At 37.0% G+C, this 20,515-nt stretch overlaps 1 protein-coding gene across 1 annotated transcript; it reads right to left on the bottom strand.

The window, feature by feature from the left end:
* Positions 1 to 1,249: 1,249 nt before the first annotated feature.
* On the bottom strand, positions 1,250 to 20,153 carry LOC110376607 (partitioning defective protein 6). The gene is made up of 7 exons (XM_021335155.3): positions 19,925 to 20,153; positions 18,630 to 18,855; positions 7,823 to 7,950; positions 7,186 to 7,283; positions 6,443 to 6,611; positions 5,885 to 6,018; positions 1,250 to 5,155 (listed from the first exon to the last, which is right to left on the bottom strand). The coding sequence occupies exons 1-7, from the start codon at positions 19,982 to 19,984 to the stop codon at positions 5,041 to 5,043; spliced, it is 930 nt and encodes a 309-aa protein (XP_021190830.1). The 5' UTR covers positions 19,985 to 20,153; the 3' UTR covers positions 1,250 to 5,040.
* Positions 20,154 to 20,515: the final 362 nt, after the last annotated feature.

Here is a 20,515-nt window from a genome sequence, read left to right as displayed (position 1 = left end):
AATCAGCATCTTTTCAATCAGAGTGACTGGTAATTACTATGACCGGTACTTGAACACATGATAATAAACAACTGGAGTACATAAGGGTGTACATAAGAGAGTACATAAGGGTGAACATAAGGGAGTACATAAGGGTGTACATAAGAGAGTACATAAGGGAGTATATAAGGGTGAACATAAGGGAGTACATAAGAGAGTACATACGGCAGTATATAAGGGAGTACATAAGAGAGTACATAAGGCAGTATATAAGGGAGTACATAAGAGAGTACATACGGCAGTATATAAGGGAGTACATAAGAGAGTACATAAGGCAGTATATAAGTGCGCGCGCCCTGCATAAGGACCACCGCTGACACGTCAACGGTGGCGCCGTCAAATACATTTTTCAAACACCGACTTCTAGAGCCAGAAGTTTTATTTTGTCCCTAACAGTGTGTACTATTTTTTGAGCTTTTACGACAGCGTTTTAACAACATAACATATGACGCAGTTGTTTTCGGTCAATTTATTTAGTTGTCAAAACATAGTATCGTTGATTTACGATGGCACTTTGTGTTTGTATATTTAGTCGTGACGACAAAATCGTTTTGTATATTGAGGGAGATGTAATTGTTTAATATAGAGATGATATCAAGATAATAATAATATGTTGTTCACAGTATGTATTTAGTTTAGTCCGTCCCACGACATTGAGGAAACTTCATCCCGAACTCGTATAAGGGTCAATTCACACTGAAAGAGCAGCGGCCGGCAGCGGCCGGCAGCGGCCGTAATTGCAAGGGATTGAGCGCGAGCGCGGCGGGCCGCGCGGCGCCGCACCGCGCCGCGCTCTTACATTTTCCGTGCTCTTACGGCCGCTGCCGGCCGCTGCTCTTTCAGTGTGAATTGACCCTAAAGGTGCGTTTTGAATGCCGGCTGCCTATCGCGCTTGCAGCAACGTCATGAAATCGGTCAATATATACTGCGGGATTGTTCGAAAAAGTTACCGTGGCCCTAGTACATAAGAGGCCTACGAGTCTGATTTGATGATTATTGACGTCGTTAAAAAAAAAGCGGCGACTGCGCGTGCTACTGACGCTTCGATTACAAACGGTTTCATGTTAATATTTAAAAACTAGTAGTGCTGTTGCGGCACGTGCAGTCTTCAGCTGGCTTTCAAGACGCACCTTAAAAGCGTTAACTTACATTAGCTTTTATATCAGTTAGGATTGGTGTAAGATACTTGTAGGTAAAAAAACAACAAAAGTAAATTAAATATAATATATTTTATAATAACACAAGTATACTAGCTTACATGTGTAAATATCAACTATGTATAATCGCTTGACTATAACATTTTGGACATAGTTTTGAGCCAATCAGCAAAATTATTGGAAAAAGGTTGTCATCTTCATTTTTATAAAAATCTTGATACTTTATACGGTATTTTAAGTACATTTTAAACTGATTCAGTGATCACAGAATGTACAAAAACGTCAATAGATAAAAGAATACTGTTTAGAAATACATTTTTCAATACTTATGGAATGAAAATGCCATTTTTGTAGTTTAAACTTAAAAATTAAAGGCTACTTGATTCAGCCTTTGCAAAGCAAAAACGTAAGATATTGAATAGTTTTTCGTAAAGGAGTTCTAAAGGAATGTTTTAAGTACAAAAAAAAAAAACAATAAGTAGCAATGTATGTAAGTGACAGACAAAATATTGAAAAACATAAAAAAAGGCTTTACAAATCATGAAAAAGAAAACTTAATAATAAAAAAAATCTATATCTAAATAATACATTAAATATTGGATATAACCTAAAATTATTTTAGTTAAACTTCATACTGATTAGAAACGGCGTTCACATATTTATCGATTAATTACAAAAGTCTTTGCAACTTAATATAATATGATTTTTGATCAAGACGTCTTATAGCGACGGACCAATAACTTTGCTCGACATAATTTCATATAACGCACTTACCCCATATAAAAAAAAAAAAACTATGAATTAAATTTTGTATCTAAACATTTTCTAACATAATAAGCTCATTTGTGTTTGTTTTGCCGTAGACATAGAAAATGAATTGAAAACTGAAAGATAGCCAGAGACAAGGCGATCGTACAATATGTTGATTTTCAACCGACTTCCCAAAAAAGGAGGAGGATCTCAATTTCGATATTTGTTTTTTTTTCTAGATATTTTGGTATTCTTTACTGTCCTATAAACAAAAAGAAATGGTCAAAGGGTGGTTAACCTCTTTCTAAAAAGCTCTCAATTTCATTACTATTACTTTTACTAAATTCATTTTCTATATCTCTGGTATTAACATAACACCATTTAATTTTACGATATCTCAATATTAATTTCATTCAAAAATCGAATTTAAGAAAACATACATAAACATTCAAACAGCCAGTATTAATAATTATTATTTACTGTAGACTGAAATTAGCGATATAACAATGCGCTCAAGGCACGGTTTTAGGCCTTTTTAATAAGTATACTGAATCACATAGTGTTGCCACACTACCATTTGCTACCAAAAAAGCAATAAGTCCAAAAAGTTTTTAATTAGATTATGAACTGTTTATCGAATTTCAAGCTATTGGTGGACCTTGACAATATTTAAAAGGCGTTTATTTTTCTTTACCTATAGTTAATTTCAAGCGAACACTTTTTTAAGCTGGTAAATGTTCAAAAGGAGCTTTTAATAGCTTGCTTGTCAATTTTAAATTAAAATTAAGCTACAAGAGATTCAAGGCACGTTGTCTTTTTAAAAATGGAATGTTTATAACAATCATAGTATAAGTTGAAAATGTGGAATGCATGCGTTAATTTAAGTATATGATTTTACGATTAAGTACATAATATAGCGATTGGTCATTTTATAGCCTATTGCAAAACTCTGCTAATAAAAATATTCTAAAATGCTCTCAATTATTTCATAAGCATACGCCAAGATTAGGATTACATCTCTAGATTTAATTTTCACTATTGTTAGGAATCCTTTTTAGTTTAAAACCTCATTGGACCGAGTCCACTAGCGCCATTATTAATACGGCGGCGGTTATAGAAACTACATGAAACAAATTGCTATTACCGGCTCCACCTTACTAATCTAAAAATAATTCATAAAAAATTGACAATTTTATAATATCTAACGTTTTTGAATAACAATGTAAACGTGATTTTTTTGATTTTATAGCACCTTCCATAGGAAGTGAGATAAACTATCTAAGTTGATTAAGATATTTCATACTACACTGTGTTAGAGACGACATACATTTTATTGCGAATTAAAATACGCGGACAAATCAATGTAATAATCATCATCATCTCCCGAGCCATTTCCCAACTATGATGAGGTTGGTTTCCAGTCTAACAGGATGCGGCTGTGTACCAGTGTTTTTCAAGGAGTGACTGCTTATCTGACCTCCTCAACCCAGTTACCCGGGCAACCAATACCCCTAGGTGAGACTTTCTGGCTTCTGACTACCCGTACAGCTGGGCAATATGTTAACATAATTTTCTATTATTAATAATACAAATGGAATACATGATTATATTGAATAATAATACCATAATTCATAGAAAAAACAAGCGTTTTTTAAACTAAATAATGATACACATGATTTTAAAATTGTAAATGTATGTCATCTTTAACACTATGAAACAAAAATGGATGGATTTTGACACTTACAATATTTTACAACTAATTTTATTTATTGTCGATAAAGTAACAATTTTACAAATGATTTATAATGCCTACTTTTATTGTTTACCTTTTTATTTAAAAGATATATACTGACAACTTGGAATTGTTTAAGAAATAAGATTATTTTGGGATATGTGATGATTATAAATTAACTTAAGTATTGATTGAGACTGATGAACTATCTAAAGAGTGAACTGAAGAATGAGTGAATGATTTTCTGATGTTTTGAAGAACTTTTGATATGAAAAATTGAGCTAACATCGAGGAAGTTGATAATATATTCGAAAGATTTAGTTTAGGATTAGTCTAAATGGAATGATTTTTTTTATCAAGATTTGGAATACGTAAAAAATACTATACACATACATATATTTAGGCACAATAATTAAGTATTTTTACTATTTAGTGTTTTCATATGCAAAATATATCTACTTTAACTTTTCAGGTCAAAATTATGGATTAAAAAAGATGCAATATATCCCATTTCTGATGGAAATTATTAAAAATATCCCTGAAGTTAGCCGATTGACCCGCGCATGCGTAGTGGAGTGATGACTTGCGCAAGACGGCTGGCAGGAGCTGGATGCGAGAAGCCGAAAATCGATCTCAGTGGCGTGCACTTGGAGAGGCCTATGTCCAGCAGTGGACTGCTATACGTAGTGGTGTAATTTCTCGAACTTCAGAGCAGCTAAGTTATATGACGAGAAAAGTAAGAAGTCTATATTTTGCATATAAAAGACATTAAAATACTCAAGAATAAAATCGCGATATGTATTTTTTATACATTACTAGGTACTGTACCTAAGATATTGCTTCCTAAACTATTGTGACGCCTAATTTAGCTATTTTGACACTTATTGCAGAATATATAAGGCATATAATGGAATGTTTATATGTAAGTACTAATGTTCGAGCCTTTTATATCGTGTTGGTTGGTGTGATGTGGTGTACTATAATAGATCTTATTCGAATTTTAAAGGCTTTTACTTAAATCGAATTTTGTTAATACCAAATTGATAAAACTATCGATATAATTGAATATTTGATTACGATTTAGAGTATGCACTTCTGTTTGTAAATTTTATTAAGTATTAATTTGTTGCAGTATAATTAGCATGGAAACCTCAAATATTTTATCGATACTGGATAAGCGTTACCTGACTACCATTTTTATTTTTGAGTCCTATCACGATCTTCACTTAACAAGAACACTTTTTATCGACATATCGATATTTAACAGCGGCACACCACTAGCCAACCAGCACCTTCTCATTATTCGCACCATATCACTCAAGTATAACGTCCTCTAGCGCAGCGGTACCGCTCTAGTATGTACTAGAGGTGCAACACTTGTCCGTCGTCCTTGGACGTGAGGGGGAAGGGAGGTTCTGACTCTTCCAGTGTCACCGCGGTAAGGTCTACTATTTCATCTTGTTCGTCTTGGTCGAATCTGGAAAAAACATTTTACGTTCATTTGGACAGGTTCTTAGAATGATAGTCGAGCATTTTGCTGAATTAATACATCAAATTTTAAGTGTTTATTTGCACGCGTTATTCTCGTGCACTACTACAAAGTTCGATTTGAATAATTCTTTCAGTGTTAGATAGCCCATTTTTAAAGGGAAGTTAGGTTAGGGATTCAAAGCGATAGACAGCACAATCAACAAAAAGGGGCGATGGCTCCTGGCTTTCAATAGAGTTCAGGCTAACATGAAAACGGTAGAATAATTGGACGTAGTTATGCAGAAACGTTCCAACCCACAAGTCACCCGAAATCGAGTTATTGTGATTGAACAGCCTAAAATTTAGCATATGGTTATCTAAACTCAATATTATTCAACAATAAAACCTCTAGTACCTTTACTAGTTAGAATAAAAAAGAATACAACGTACAGTGGGTTGGAACGTTTCTGCATAACTACGTCCAATTTGGACATGCAATAAATTTAAGACTTATTGTAACATTATTCTGACAAATATATACTATTACTAGAATAGAAGGCGCTGGATGCAGGTCGCTTCCAACCGGTATCTGTGGAGATTTAAGGGGGAGGCCTATGTTCAGCAGCGGACGTCCTATGGCTGAGATGATGATACTATTATCAGATGCGGCTGATATCCAGTGCGACCTGAGAAACATTTATTCCTCGGTTGCTGGTGTTTTACAAATAATGTGTACCTGTCTTCATCAGGTTCGCTGTTAGGCTGCGAGTGCCTGGAGGCGGTCTCAGCGGGCGGCGGCCCGGCTCGCTGGTTGGCGGGCCGGACCGTGATGATCAGGTTCGACGAGTTCGCCACCATCATGTCCGTCACCTGAAGATAAAGTCATGAATTAAAAAAGCAGTTATAAATTATTTGGTATTTTAATTAGGTTTTCCATAAATGGTAAGTGGGCTTACAGCTTGTCATGTTGGCCTAGTGGTTAAAGCACCAGTCTTTTAAGTATAAGTGTGCACGTTTGATTCCAGGCGGGAAAAATCACCAGCCCACAATGAGTAAGTGTGGTGATTAAAGTTCAATCCTTCTCTGTGTCAAGCCTATCCCAGCAGTGGGACGATAAGCACATTCAAATCAAATCAAATCATTTATTTCATGTAGGCCATTACAAGCACTTATGAACGTGAAAATTATAAATAAGTTTGATTCGATAGTTTATTGCGCTTTTAATTCGAATGTAGTTCAAAAACAAAAAAAAAATATTTGTATTGCAACTAAACCTATATTCACCATAACATACCTGATCTAGCGTCTTATTGGACACATCGATGCCATTAACTTCTAACACCTCGTCATTGACACCCAGGAGTCCGGTAGACTCCGCCAGGCCTCCAGGCACGAGACGCGATATGAAGATACCGGGAGAACGTTCTACGCCATTCGGTGTTACCCTGACTGAGGTGCCGTCCCTGGGAAAATAATTTAAAAGTGTTTTTAACACGTTTATTTATTAGCTTCACTTGTAACTATGTATGTAAGAAAATCTTGGAATTTTAATTTGACCCACTTCCCGGTCTTCGATTAGGATGAAATTTTGCACACGCTCTGATTTCTGATGACAATACATAACTAGCTTAGATACGTTACAAAAAGCGTGTATTTTAGTTTTTTTTTAACTGTTTCTTTTTTTTACTTGTAGAAAAGATGAATTAAAGATATTTGGGAAACTGATGTTGTCGTATTTTATTATAATTAAAGATTTGATGCACGATATCGTGATGTTCTAGGGATATGAGCACAGATAATACAAAATAGTCTATAGTTGGGAGGCAGTATATGAGGTCAATGCTAAGGAAATGCATAGAGGGAGTATATTGGGGTAGTATTTACTTAAAGAAGTACATAACTATGTTAACCACTGCTGTTATATATCATCAAAATCAGTGGAGCCGTTTGCGCGTGATAAAATTTACAAACTTACACACAAACTTTTTAAGCTTTTATAATATTAGTGTAGTGTATGAGATATTGTAAATTCAGTACCTGATGAAGAATCCCAGCGGTCGGTCCGACCCGTGCTTTAGCAGTTTAACCCTTCTGCACGTTTCTGGAACTATATCTACGTCTATGATTGCCGATACCTGAAAATTTGAAAATTTTACATTGAGTTGTAGTAAATAGGTACCTATGTAACCTCCACAACGGCTTTCATATTTGTCGTGGGAACCTCAAAGTATGATTTAGACCGATTGGACCGTGCCGGACCACAATTTAAGCAGTTCGGAGTTTTAGAGCGCGTGAAATTCTATACGAATATGAATTTTACATACGTTTTAATTCCACTCATCCTCCGAGCCTTTTCCCAACTATGTTGAGGTCGGCTTCCAGTCTAACCGGATTCAGCTGAGTACCCGTGCTTTACAAGGAGCGACTGCCTATCTGACCTCGTCAACCCAGTTACCCAGGCAACCCAATACCAGGCCCCATGGTTAGACTGGTAGACGTTTTAATTCCAATGCTGAACTAAAACGAACCGGCCTGAATCTTACGCAGACACCAAGAAATGAGCGTTATAAATCAAACTAAAGATTGTTTATTCAAACTTTTGAACGTCAAAATTTACAAAAGACAGCCCCATAAGGCCCACCCTTTACCATTGCCTATGTGTGTGTAGACTCACCATTCTAAAATCATGTGGGTTCGATATAGCGAGTCCTTTGTTCTTAGCAGGCGTTCCGCTCAGTATTGAGGAGATTATGTTCCTAGGCCGCATCGTACCATACCCGTTTAGTTCTTCCAAACTGTCCCCTGAAACAAACGAACAACATTTTTAGGAATAATTTAAATAACTTTATGTAATGCTTTGTGGGTTTTAGATGGGTCACACCCCCATGCCTGGGAAGACACGTAAAGCCGGCTACCGAATGCTACTCAATAACAGTCGTTTCGGATTTGAAAGAAAACTGACACTAGGGCTTGTTAGGTGATTGAAGTTCACTCGATAGAAAGAAGTTGTGTGCTGCGCGGGATCACGGGCGTAGCCACTATTCAGTTTTTAAGTCGTTTTGAATGACCCAAACTACTTCAGGTTTGCACAATTTCCACGACCGAAAGGATAGCTGCCATAGTCGCTCATGTCCACCAAATTAGTTTTTGGGCCAATCTCCACAAAGATTTTGGAGTTCCGTACCATGATACAGAAAGTCTACTAGATTCGACCGTCTGCCAGAGGCGACGTCTTCCTGTAACGTATCGACCGATTATGTGAAGACTAGCTATTGACACTTTCGTATGATACATATCTTAGAGAATTCATAATAATCATAATAGGCTACAATAAAAACGTAAACAAACATACACATACAATTTGTTACTCAATCAAATGTCATATTTATCTCACGATCGCGTGTCTGTTGGTATGTTTGCAAGTTTCCTAATAAGAAGTACCAGGCGTGCAGACAATGAAATAGTTAACTTACTCATGCTCATAGGTATTGGAGTTATGACTATTTTTGGAACGGGGTTAAGTTTTGTGACTGGAGAATTGAACTAAATGATTTGATCCTTTGAAGATTAGAGGACAAAGTTTTTATAGCGGATAAAATTTGTTATTACAAATTTATTAATATTTTAGGGACCTATATTCCCACTATGGGAACATCTGAGAAGAAGGAGCTTGTAAAAAGTAATGGCACTATTAGAATCACAAGATATTTTTAGGTATAATTCAACCTTACTTTTTAGACCTTTTTAGCGACGCGGGCTTAAAACCAGTATGCCTAACAGTAGGTAGAATAACAAAATCAGTTCCAACTTTTTCTATAAATAAATATAAAACACTTAACAAGGGTCTTTCATACAACATAAATAATGTAGAACACATTTATTCTAACGAGATCATTGCCACAAATCCGAGCGTGATGCATCAGTGCGCACGTGATCTACACGCCAAGTTTCAAGCGGAGAGCGAGTGGCCGGGACTGCGGGATTGTGAGAAAGAGTTACCGCGGCCCTGGGACATAAAGGGCTTAAGAAGGAACATGTTGGGTGTTAGGCGGTAAGAGTCTGACACTTCCTCATGTTGCAACCACAACGAGAGGGGTCATTTGATGACTTCACCAAAAAAATAAGGTTAGGCCTTATTTTTTGGCTGTAGAATATAATGAACATGTCTAAACTGTAACTTCGTCGGTATTTAGGATACCCGGAACTGGGCAGTAATTTAGACGGAAGACTAGAACTCACAAGAGGAATTCAAGCAAAGAAGAGCATCTGTTAACGCCATCTACCAGATTTAAGTAAAACTCACGGAGACGTATACGCCACCTGCGTAAAGCCATCGAGCGACACTAGGCGGCGCTAGCGGCGCCCGCCGGCGCGCGAGCCGCGCGCCCCTCACACACCCTTCTTCTTCGGTGCGACGTAGCAAGATGGTAGTCGGTTCACCATCAACATATCTAAAATATCTTTGTACTTAACTTTAAAGTGTTTTTCTAAATATAATAATTTCGACTTAAACTAAATAAAATTGAATCATTGAAGAGTTCCTGACCAAACCTGTCCACACACAACAACACACTCAACATACTGGACCTCGAGCCGAATCCGAAGACATCGCTTCAAGAAGAAATTCTGGAAGTAGGCAACCAGCAGGACTGAAGAAACGGTCAGGCCATTCAGTGTTCCTATCCAAACCCATCCTCAAGGCTCATTTGTGCTAATATCGTGCAAAATTTCAGTTATCGTGTCGTGCGTGCCTCGCGGTCGCGTCGGTATATGTACCTACTTGTGTAGCGAGCGGCCCGAGCGTCGTTATTTCGAGTAACAGCAAACTAAAACTGTAAGTACTTTTCTTCTGTTCTCTTCTAATCTCCCAAAATGTCATTTGATGAGTGTAAAGATTTCATTAAGAAAAGGGGTGTGGTTAAAGGAAAATTAACTTTATTCGTTAAATACGTAGAATCGTTAGTAGACGTAGAATTATCAGAATCTCATAAGATAGCTTTAGAAGATCGTTGTAACAATATTAACACACTATTAGAACAGTTCTCGAAAATTCAGGATGACATAGAATTTCACCTACAAGATTCAGAACTAGACTTAGAAAAACAATTAATTGAAAGAGAAACCTTTGAAAATGTGTTTTATGACATTACTTCAAAAGCGAAAAGCATGCTAAAGAGTAAAGATAGTAGTGATAATAATGCGATTGAGGTCCGCAACGGTCCGCAGACCTCAAGCATTAAATTACCTACAATCACACTGCCCTCCTTTGACGGTTCATTTGAACAATGGTTAGAGTTTAGAGATACCTACATATCACTAATTCATAATTCAAAAACTATAGATAACATACAAAAATTCCATTACTTGCGATCCGCGCTGACTGGTTCTGCTCGTCAAATAATAAAGTCGTTACAATTTACTGCTGAAAACTACTCAATAGCCTGGAGTTTATTGGAGAATAGGTTTAATAATAATAGATTACTCGTTCAAAATCACGTTAAAGCTCTATTTTCAATGCAAGGTTTACACAAAGAATCTGCATTTCATATTCGTAAGTTGATAGATAACGTATTAAAAAATATTCGCGCTCTTAAAGGTTTAGATGAGCCCACAGATCAGTGGGACACGTTATTAATATTTCTAATTGTGTCAAAAATGGATTCTACCACCGAAAAGGAGTGGGAGAACCATAAGAGCGCACTTTCCAAATTACCTAATCATGAAAACAAAAAGTTAACCTTAAATGATATGATCATATTTCTTACCGATAGGGCGGATATGTTAGAATCCATTAAAGGTACGCATGATTCGGGTAGGCAAACATCTGATGGTTCTGTAAAGAAACCATCATCCTCCAATCAATCGAAGTATGCTAGCTCTCATAGCTACTTCGCAGCGCGCAATAATAACAATAATTCGTCAAAATCGGTACAAAAACCTAATGCGCAAAATGATTCAAAACGTTACCAAAGGTGTAATATGTGTAAAGAGAATCATTCGCTATATTCTTGTAGCAAATTTAATGACCTTCCTTTGAAGGACAAATTATTATTCGTAGATGAAAATAAACTTTGTAAAAATTGCTTGCGGGCTGGACATAACGTGTCTCATTGCTGGTTCGGTGCCTGCAAACAATGCAATCGTAAACACCATTCGCTTCTTCATGACGAGTGTTGTGATAACGACAGCTCATGTAAATCGGTAGTTGCGAACGACGCGCGCGCGCCAGCGGCGTCCACGCCAAGTAGCGAGTCCAAAGCGACAGGTAGCGGACACAGTACTGCGCTACACAGTACGTCAACTCCAACGCGTCAACGAGTTGATAACAATCCCTCATTTCAAGAACCCGTTATTCTTTCTACGGCGTTAGTAGAAATATTAGATAATGATAATAAGTATCATACTATTCGTGCCATTCTAGATAATGGCAGTCAACATTCTTTTATAACAAAAACATTATGCGATAAATTAAAAATTCGTTTGATACAGTCCACAGTACACGTCGCAGGAGTAGGTAATTCGGTAACCCAATCTACACAATTGTGCAAAGTACAGTTACGATCTAAAATAGGGAATTTAAAATGCATTTAAATTGTCTTGTCTTGCCTTGTATTACTGCAACTTTACCTTCTGTCGATCATAATATCGCTAACTTTATGATTCCGACTAACGTATCACTCGCTGATCCTGAATTTTATCTCGCTAATAAAATCGACTTATTAATCGGCGCGGATATGTTTTGGGAACTTTTGAATGAAGGATTAATTAAACTTAAAAACGGCCCATACTTACAAAACACTAAGTTAGGTTGGGTTGTATCTGGTGCCATACATGGTACTAAAGGTTCATCGGTTAAAAGAGTTCAATGCAATTTTACGCACACATACGACAACTTAGATGTTCAATTAACGAAATTTTGGGAATTAGAGGAGATAAGCTCAAATAAAGATACTATGTCTAAAGAAGAACGTGATTGTGAAGATTTATTTATAAAAACAACTACTCGTGATAAAAACGGTCGTTTCTCTGTGCGTATCCCACTACGCGAATCAGCTGATCAACTCGGCGATTCGTACCAACAAGCCGAGAGTCGGTTCCTCGCGCTTGAACGAAAGTTAGGTCGGTGCACACCGAGCTATAAAAAGTTATATTTTGATTTTATGCGTGAATATTTAGAACTCGGTCACATGACTAAAATAGATACATATCCATCTCCACATTATTTTCTTCCGCATCACGGTGTGTTCCGAGAACATAGTACATCCACTAAACTGCGAGTAGTATTTGACGCTAGTGCAAAAACTACTTCCGGGCAATCATTAAACGATATCCAGTTGATTGGCCCACCCTTACAGAATGATTTATTTGCCATTTTATTAAGATTTCGTCAGTACACATATATTGCCTGCGCAGATGTGGAGAAAATGTACAGACAGACATTAATCCAACCCGACCAACAATACTTACAATTAATTTTATGGAGAGAAAACCCGTTAGATGCGCTCGGTGTATACCGGCTTAATACGGTTACCTACGGCACGGCGTCCGCGCCATTTTTAAGCATGCGATGTTTGAAACAGCTGGGCTCGGACTGCGCTGATAAGACGGTCGCTAATATTATTTACCAAGATTTTTATGTAGACGATTTGATAACCGGTTTTGATGATAAGAAGGCATTATTACAAGTTTGTGATAAGGTTTCGACTGTGTTAAAATCGGGTTGTTTTGTTTTACGAAAATGGTTGTTTAATTTTGATTTGTCAAGCGAAAATACGTCAAAAAATTTATCTCTAGGCGAGTCCTGTCAAAGTAAAACATTAGGTTTAGGTTGGTTCGCGAATACAGACGAGTTACACTATACAACTAAACTAAGTTTAACTGGAAGTCATGTTACTAAGCGCATTATGTTATCCGCAATATCACAAATTTACGATCCGTTAGGATTATTATCACCTATTATTATACTCGCAAAAATATTGCTACAGAAATTATGGACGTATAAACTGGGATGGGACGATCCGGTCCCTCATGATATTTTAATTAATTGGAAAAGAATTGTTGACAGTCTCGACTATTTGAGTGAATTACGTATACCACGTCAGGTTATAAATAGTAAAATGCAATATATAGAATTGCATATTTTCACTGACGCCTCTCAAAATGCCTACGGCGCGTGTGCGTACGTGCGTATGTACTCTGATGATAATAATACCAAAGTGTCCGTAGGTTTGTTATGCGCTAAGTCGAAGGTCGCTCCGGTCAAACCTGTAACTATACCGCGTTTGGAATTATGTGGGGCATTATTAGGTGCAAAGTTGTACACAAAATCATAAAGTCACTTCGTTTGAATTTTACCAATGTTTATTTCTGGACTGATTCGACTATTGTGTTAGGATGGCTAAGAATGTCACCTAACACTCTTAAAACGTTTGTGCAAAACAGGGTAGTTCAAATTAACGAACTCACTGGTAGTTTAAAGTGGCTACATGTAGGAAGCAAATCCAACCCAGCTGACTTAGTGTCACGCGGGTCACGCTGGATGCGTTACGCACTACTGATATTTGGTGGCACGGTCCGCCATTTTTGCACGAACGTCTTTGCAATTTTAGTTATGATCATAGTTGTAATAATGTTAATTTTAATGAGTTGCCAGATATTAAATCAACTACCACTCTGTTGGTACATCAAACTAATCAAAATACGTTTCCTTTTGACAGATTCTCATCATTTATTCGTATGAAGCGTATAGTTTCTTACATGTTACGTTTTATTCATAACGCTCGCAATAAATTAAAATGTAATCGTAAATACGGCCCTCTCCAAGTAGACGAGTTAAATAACTCAGTTATTAAGTTGACTCAAATGTCACAAAAACAATCGTTTTCGGATCTCGATATTATGTTATCAAAAGGGCAATTACCCTCAAAGATTAATCGTAATATTTCTAGTCTCAATCTTTTTTTGGATAATAATAAAATTATTAGAGTTGGAGGTAGGTTGAGTAATTCTGCAAGTTTTTTATATGATAAAAAACATCCCATCCTTCTATGCAGTAAACATACCTTCACCCGCTTGTTATTTGAATATGAACATAAGCGCCTGCTTCACGCTGGTCCTCAATTATTGTTGGCTAGTTTACGAGAAAATTGGTGGCCGCTCAGAGGTCGTGACCTGGCTAGAAATATTGTGCATAAGTGTGTGACATGTACACGAATTGCGGGTAAAACTGTTCCAGTACAAATGGGTAACTTACCTTCAGAACGGCTAGAACCAGGTTATCCTTTTATGATATGCGGCGTAGACTATGCAGGACCTATGTTTATTTTGAACCGTAAAGGAGGGGCGCTAAATTAGAAAAATGTTATATCTGCCTATTTGTGTGTTTCTCAACGCGTGCTGTTCACTTGGAGTTAGTGACTAGTTTAACAACAGAGGCTTATATGTTAGCTTTGAAAAGGTTTATTTCTAGAAGGGGTAAACCATCTGAAATATTTTCTGATAATGGTAAGAATTTTATTGGGGCTATGAAGGAATTTACACAATTTTTAAAGAATAATCATAATAATATTACTGAGATTTTAGCTAATGATAACATAAAGTTTAACTTCATACCACCCTATACACCACATTTTGGAGGATTATGGGAGGCAGGAGTGAAGTCCTGCAAATACCATATCCGCCGCGTCATTGGTAACGCGAACTTAACTTATGAAGAGTTTAGCACGATCTTAGCTCAAATCGAGGCCGTCCTAAACTCTCGACCTATGCATCCACTGTCCGCAGATCCAACTGACCTTCTTCCTCTCAGCCCTTCTCTGTTTCTGATTGGCCGACCGCTGACTGCACCTGCCACTCCAGACCTGACGGCTACAGCTTCACATCGCCTGTCCCGCTATGACCGCGTGGAGCAAATGCGACAACATTTTTGGCGGAGGTGGTCCACGGAATACATATCGGAGCTGCAGACCCGGACAAAATGGAAGACAAGGAGAGAAGAATTGGCACCTAATACACTCGTACTTATCAAAGAAGACAATCTTCCGCCTCTAAAGTGGCGCTTGGGAAGAATTCTTCATACCTTTCCAGGAAAAGATGGCGTGTCCAGAGTCGCTGACATCAAAACGGCGACCGGGACGGTGCGAAGAGCATTCACAAGAATCTGTCCTCTGCTGCCACAAGAAAATGTTACTTCGTTGGAAGCAGGAGCTTCCAAGGTCGGGGGCATATGTTAACGCCATCTACCAGATTTAAGTAAAACTCACGGAGACGTATACGCCACCTGCGTAAAGCCATCGAGCGACACTAGGCGGCGCTAGCGGCGCCCGCCGGCGCGCGAGCCGCGCGCCCCTCACACACCCTTCTTCTTCGGTGCGACGTAGCAAGATGGTAGTCGGTTCACCATCAACATATCTAAAATATCTTTGTACTTAACTTTAAAGTGTTTTTCTAAATATAATAATTTCGACTTAAACTAAATAAAATTGAATCATTGAAGAGTTCCTGACCAAACCTGTCCACACACAACAACACACTCAACAGCATCTATGATTTATGAGAATATAAGCACAAATACATTTACTGCAAAATAATATAAAAGGATCTTAAGATTCTATATTTTAAAACCGGTTATCTCCTAGAAACATTTTCAAACAAAGATCTTCAGCTACGAGCATGAGAACTTAAAATCTATGTCAATCATTTGACAGCCAATCAAAAAATCCTGTCTTGAACACGGAAGACCATCTTAATCGAACAATACATCCCAATACTGTGCGAAAAATGACAATAGAATCTAACCCCCCAAAAGCGCACGTCGGTAAAAATCGCCGATGTTGAAAAATCCGCTTGAAAGATGACATTTGAACCGGTTTTCCTATACGCAGTTACGTGTCACGGTCATGGGTCGTATTGTGAATCGGTACAATGTCGCCGGTTGCTTTGTAAACAGCGGAAATGTCGGCATACGACAGGTTAGGTTGGACGGAACTGAGCGAATGTTCTGTGTTAGATTCTGTTTTGTTTGATGAGTCAGTGTGAGAAAATTTTGGACGGGGTATTTAAAATTGCCTTTACTGCTAAGATTGTCAACGGTATTGCTCATTGGGAGCAAAGAAGGTCCTATTTACGGGGATGATTTTTGCCATAGACAGGAATTTGTTTATGGATGAGAAAATTATTTTGGGGTTATTATTAATAATTCTGATCCTATACCTTTCTCAAACTTTGGTAAAATCAGTGAGTGACCTTCTCAATTCTTACTACTAAAATTATGACTGCTAAATACTTCCCGTTTTACCCGACATAGTTAAATACATGACAATATAAGCCATTGCCAATTGAAAATACCCTATTTAGCACTCAGACACAGCTTTCATACATTATGACGCATTTTAATTTCGCTATTAAACATTTAATGCGACTGAATTTCAACACAATACAACCATCAAAGTCTAGCCAAGATTCTATAGAACTAGTTAGATACAAAGTGTGAAACATAACGAGATAATTCTGTCCTCAATTAGCGTTAAAACCGCGCGCAGTCACGCACCGGTGACCGTCTTACTGTATGCGTTGCACCGTGACTGCGACTTCATTAATGAAGTGGCTATTTATTTCTATTTTTAGTTATAAAATGCTGGTTAGACTGTACAATGTACATAGTGTAAAACAGGAGATAGATTTTCGCCAAAGTTTTGGATATTCAAAATATTCGATATAGAAAGTTAATTGGCTAAAGTGTATTGTTTGTTTGTAAGGGCTCTGCAACTATTGAACCGATTTGAAAAATTCTTTCAATGATAGATAGGCCACTTATCGAGGACGAAAGTATAAAAACCTATGGTATGGTATGGTATAAGTATAAAGCCTATGGGCTAATATTTTCTTATACTTTTGGAGACTGTTCACTGTCGGGAATCTACACTATCGTTGAGTAACATAGGCTTTCAAGAGAAGTGCAAGAGAAGTTCCCCGGGACGCGGGTGAAACTGCGGGAAACAGCTAGTCACTTATAGAACGCGGATGCCTCAAGCCATAGCTAGCAATCCAATATTATTGTAAAATAATGGTAGACTAGCTGCATAATTATACCATAAAAGTCTAGACTAGTGCAGGCTTTACGAAGAAGCCATATAATAGTTCCTAGGGCTCCTTGAAAGGGTTCGTACGCGGAAGTATTACCGTCAAAGGCATATACTAGCTATGGATCTCTATGAATAGGGTTAAGCCGGTTATGGGCTGCACTGAGTTAGATGAGATTTGGTGTGGAGGTAGATGCGTGAGGAGTTCCACAAAAAATTAAAACTACTTTACCCGGATGTGCTTAAAATAATTATTTTAGAAAGCAAGCAAGAATGTCGTAAACAGCTAATTAAAATATTGTGAAACCATTGGAAGCTAATCTTGAATTTTATTTTGAAAAGCATCAGATGCCGCTAAAATCACTACGAAACATAATAATTGGCGAAATTGTGGTGACTCAATAAAATGTATACCTTTATCTAACCTTTTTAGCCTGTTTATTATCTTATTATCTAACCTGCTAACACATGTATTTGCTAACACCATTATGGGTCCACCACACCAAATTATAGCTTAAATATAATCAAACATACTCAGTACTAATTTAGTTATGTACACAATACATGACAAAAGTAAATAAGAACTCCATGACGCATTATGGAGCCCTAAAAGCTATGTACAAACAATGTGCGTTGTACAATTGTGAACCTTACGGCCTTGGGTTAAGTACTGTTGTGCCATGGGAGTGCACGGCCATAGTGTCACATTATATGCTAATTAGCTGTCTTTTATCAGCACAATGGGTGTTGGTACTTTGAAGTCTTTCTATAGAGGTCATGGTAAATCTGATGAGGTTTTATAATTAATGGTTTGAGTTTAACTTGGTGCAAGTGGTTATATATTAGCTCAGGATAATGATAAAGATTCAGCTATCTTTATAGATAGATAGGTTGTAAGTGGGTGGTCACCTAACTCATTTTATTGGTTTGCACCATTAGATAGGCCTTTAAGTGCCATCAGTACCACCTACAATAGAAATAAACTAATGTTTGTCAGTCAAATTGCCTGAAAGTGATTAGTAATGTCCCTCGTATGACATACATTTTCACCATCAACTAACTAACTGAGTGATTGGTAAAATTAGGTCAAAAAAATATTTCTTGTGATACCTACGTCAAATTTCGGAGTCAATGGTGACTCGTTTATCTGCTAAGTTGGTTTCCTGAATATAGTATTGGCTTTCAATCTAACCAGCAGCAGCTTGATGTCAGTGTTTTAAATAAAGTTACATATTTATAATTATACTAGCTGATCCCGCGAACTTCGTGTCGTTCAAACCTTCCCTGGACCTTTACAAACATTTTAAAACCAAAATCAGCTCAATCGGCCCAGCCATTCTCGAGTTTTAATCAGACTAATGAACAACAATTTATTTTTATATATAAGATTTCTATGCTTACCTTTCCTCTGTATAATAACCCTGAGCAACGGCCGTGCGGTGAGCAGCGCTCTAGCCAGGTTATCATCATTATTGATCGGCAACAGGTCTCCGTCTCTAGGGTCCGTATACGATATGAGGAAGGCCACATCGTGAAGCCTGTGCAGTTTCTCTATCAGCGCCTTGAAGTCTTCATACTTGAGCTTCTCAGTACGACTGAGCGAAAATCTTCGGAATTCTGCATCAAACTGGAATAGAAGAAAATTGATTGCCTTTTATTATACTTCTACTTTTTTATGTGTACCCCATAAGTGTTTAGGATAGTTTTTAGTATTTGTTGTTAAAGCGGCAACAAAATACATCATCTGTGAAAATTTCAGCTCTCTAACAATTCATGAGATACAGCCTGGTGACAGACGGACGGATGGACAGAGGAGCGAAAACAATAGGGTCCCGTTTTACCCTTTGAGTACGGAACCCTAAAAACTACTAACTGAAATGAAATTAAGAGGTCAATACAATTTATGAATTGTTTAAATTGTTGAATAGAATAATAATAATCATTGAATCCAATATTTGAAATAAGCGCTCTTCATTTTCTCTTCTATAAAACTAACTTTGCTGCGCCCGACAGGGTCTATGAGTTTCTGTATTTTCAAAACATACCAACTGTTGTTCTCTACATTAGGGAATGCAATAAAGTAATAAGTATTGGTAAATTCAATTAGCCTAAATTGCATCAAATAGCCTTGTTAACCATTTTATCATAAATTTTAATAACAATTAAAAATAAAGTAAAATTCATGTATGGAATAACTAAATTGTTTACCAGACGAGTATTAAGGTATGCATGATTACATAAAATCTTTATAAATGAGAGTAAAATGTTGATTTTAATTTGTGATTGGCTCAAAACTGAATTCAATTTAACATATCTGCTCAAAACATTTTATTTACCATTACTACAACCTATCAATTTGTGGGTGTTACAATTATTTAATTGCTTCATTCCAAGGTTTGAATTCAAGTGAGGAAGTTCCACAGTTAATCTGTCAACCAGTTAAAACTTAAATAGAAAACATTGTAATAACACTTTCTGAGCTGTTGCTTCCTTTTAGATAATAGTTCTGGGACGAGTATTTTTTTTCGACGAACTCAACATGGCATGACTGTAGCCTCTTAGGAGAATTCTCTTGAGCAATCTTACTAAATAATACCACAAATTAATCTACAACAATCTGACATCTCGTAATACGTGCGAAAGTTACCCTACCTCCTCAAGTGTGGTCAAGAAATTAGAAATTCCTTCACACTTACTTTAGTTTTGACTTCCACAGTTTGACTGTCAACACGAGCAGCTATTTTGTTCTTCGACATCTCTAAAGCATTTAATATAAAGCACTAACACTATAAAACTATTCTCAAAACATTTAGGCACTTAATTTCAAACACAACATTGTAAAATATCAAAAGTTTTATTAAATTATTGATATGACGGTGTCCATTCCACTCGCGTCGTAATTTCAGTGAGGCTGTTTTCAATTACCGCATTTTTCATGCATTAGTAATACCTGACACTAATTTGGCCAATGACAGACGGGTTTTAAAACGCATATTTCAAAGCAGTGAATTATGATTGGCCACTGTGATGGAGTGGTATAAATAAAACGGATAACGACAGTTGTCAAGACAATTCTTTCCACGCAATAGTCTTAGGAGTATTAAAACATTTAACAATTATCAAGAATATTAATTTTCTAAGTTTGAATTCGGTTAGACAATAATTTACACATTATTGTGGAAGATAATTAATTGATTACAGCCTGAAATATAATTGCGTTAAATGAAAATGAAACTACCTAAGAAACTCATAAGGAGTGACTGGAGTATAAAGAACAAGGTTTTTTT

The sequence above is a fragment of the Helicoverpa armigera genome, chromosome 25 (genome assembly GCF_030705265.1).
Source record: "Helicoverpa armigera isolate CAAS_96S chromosome 25, ASM3070526v1, whole genome shotgun sequence".
In the NCBI taxonomy this organism is placed as follows: domain Eukaryota; kingdom Metazoa; phylum Arthropoda; class Insecta; order Lepidoptera; family Noctuidae; genus Helicoverpa; species Helicoverpa armigera.
Note: the sequence above shows the minus strand (reverse complement) of the source record. Positions and strands in the feature narration are given on the sequence as shown.

Excerpts from the sequence above, each read along its gene's own strand:
- LOC110376607 (XM_021335155.3), bottom strand. The coding sequence starts at position 19,984 with ATGTCGAAGAACAAAATAGCTGCTCGTGTTGACAGTCAAACTGTGGAA. Across the intron at positions 6,612-7,185 it reads CCGCTGGGATTCTTCATCAG|GGACGGCACCTCAGTCAGGG; the intron begins GTACTGAATTTA and ends TTATTTTCCCAG. Across the intron at positions 6,019-6,442 it reads CCAATAAGACGCTAGATCAG|GTGACGGACATGATGGTGGC; the intron begins GTATGTTATGGT and ends CTTTATCTTCAG.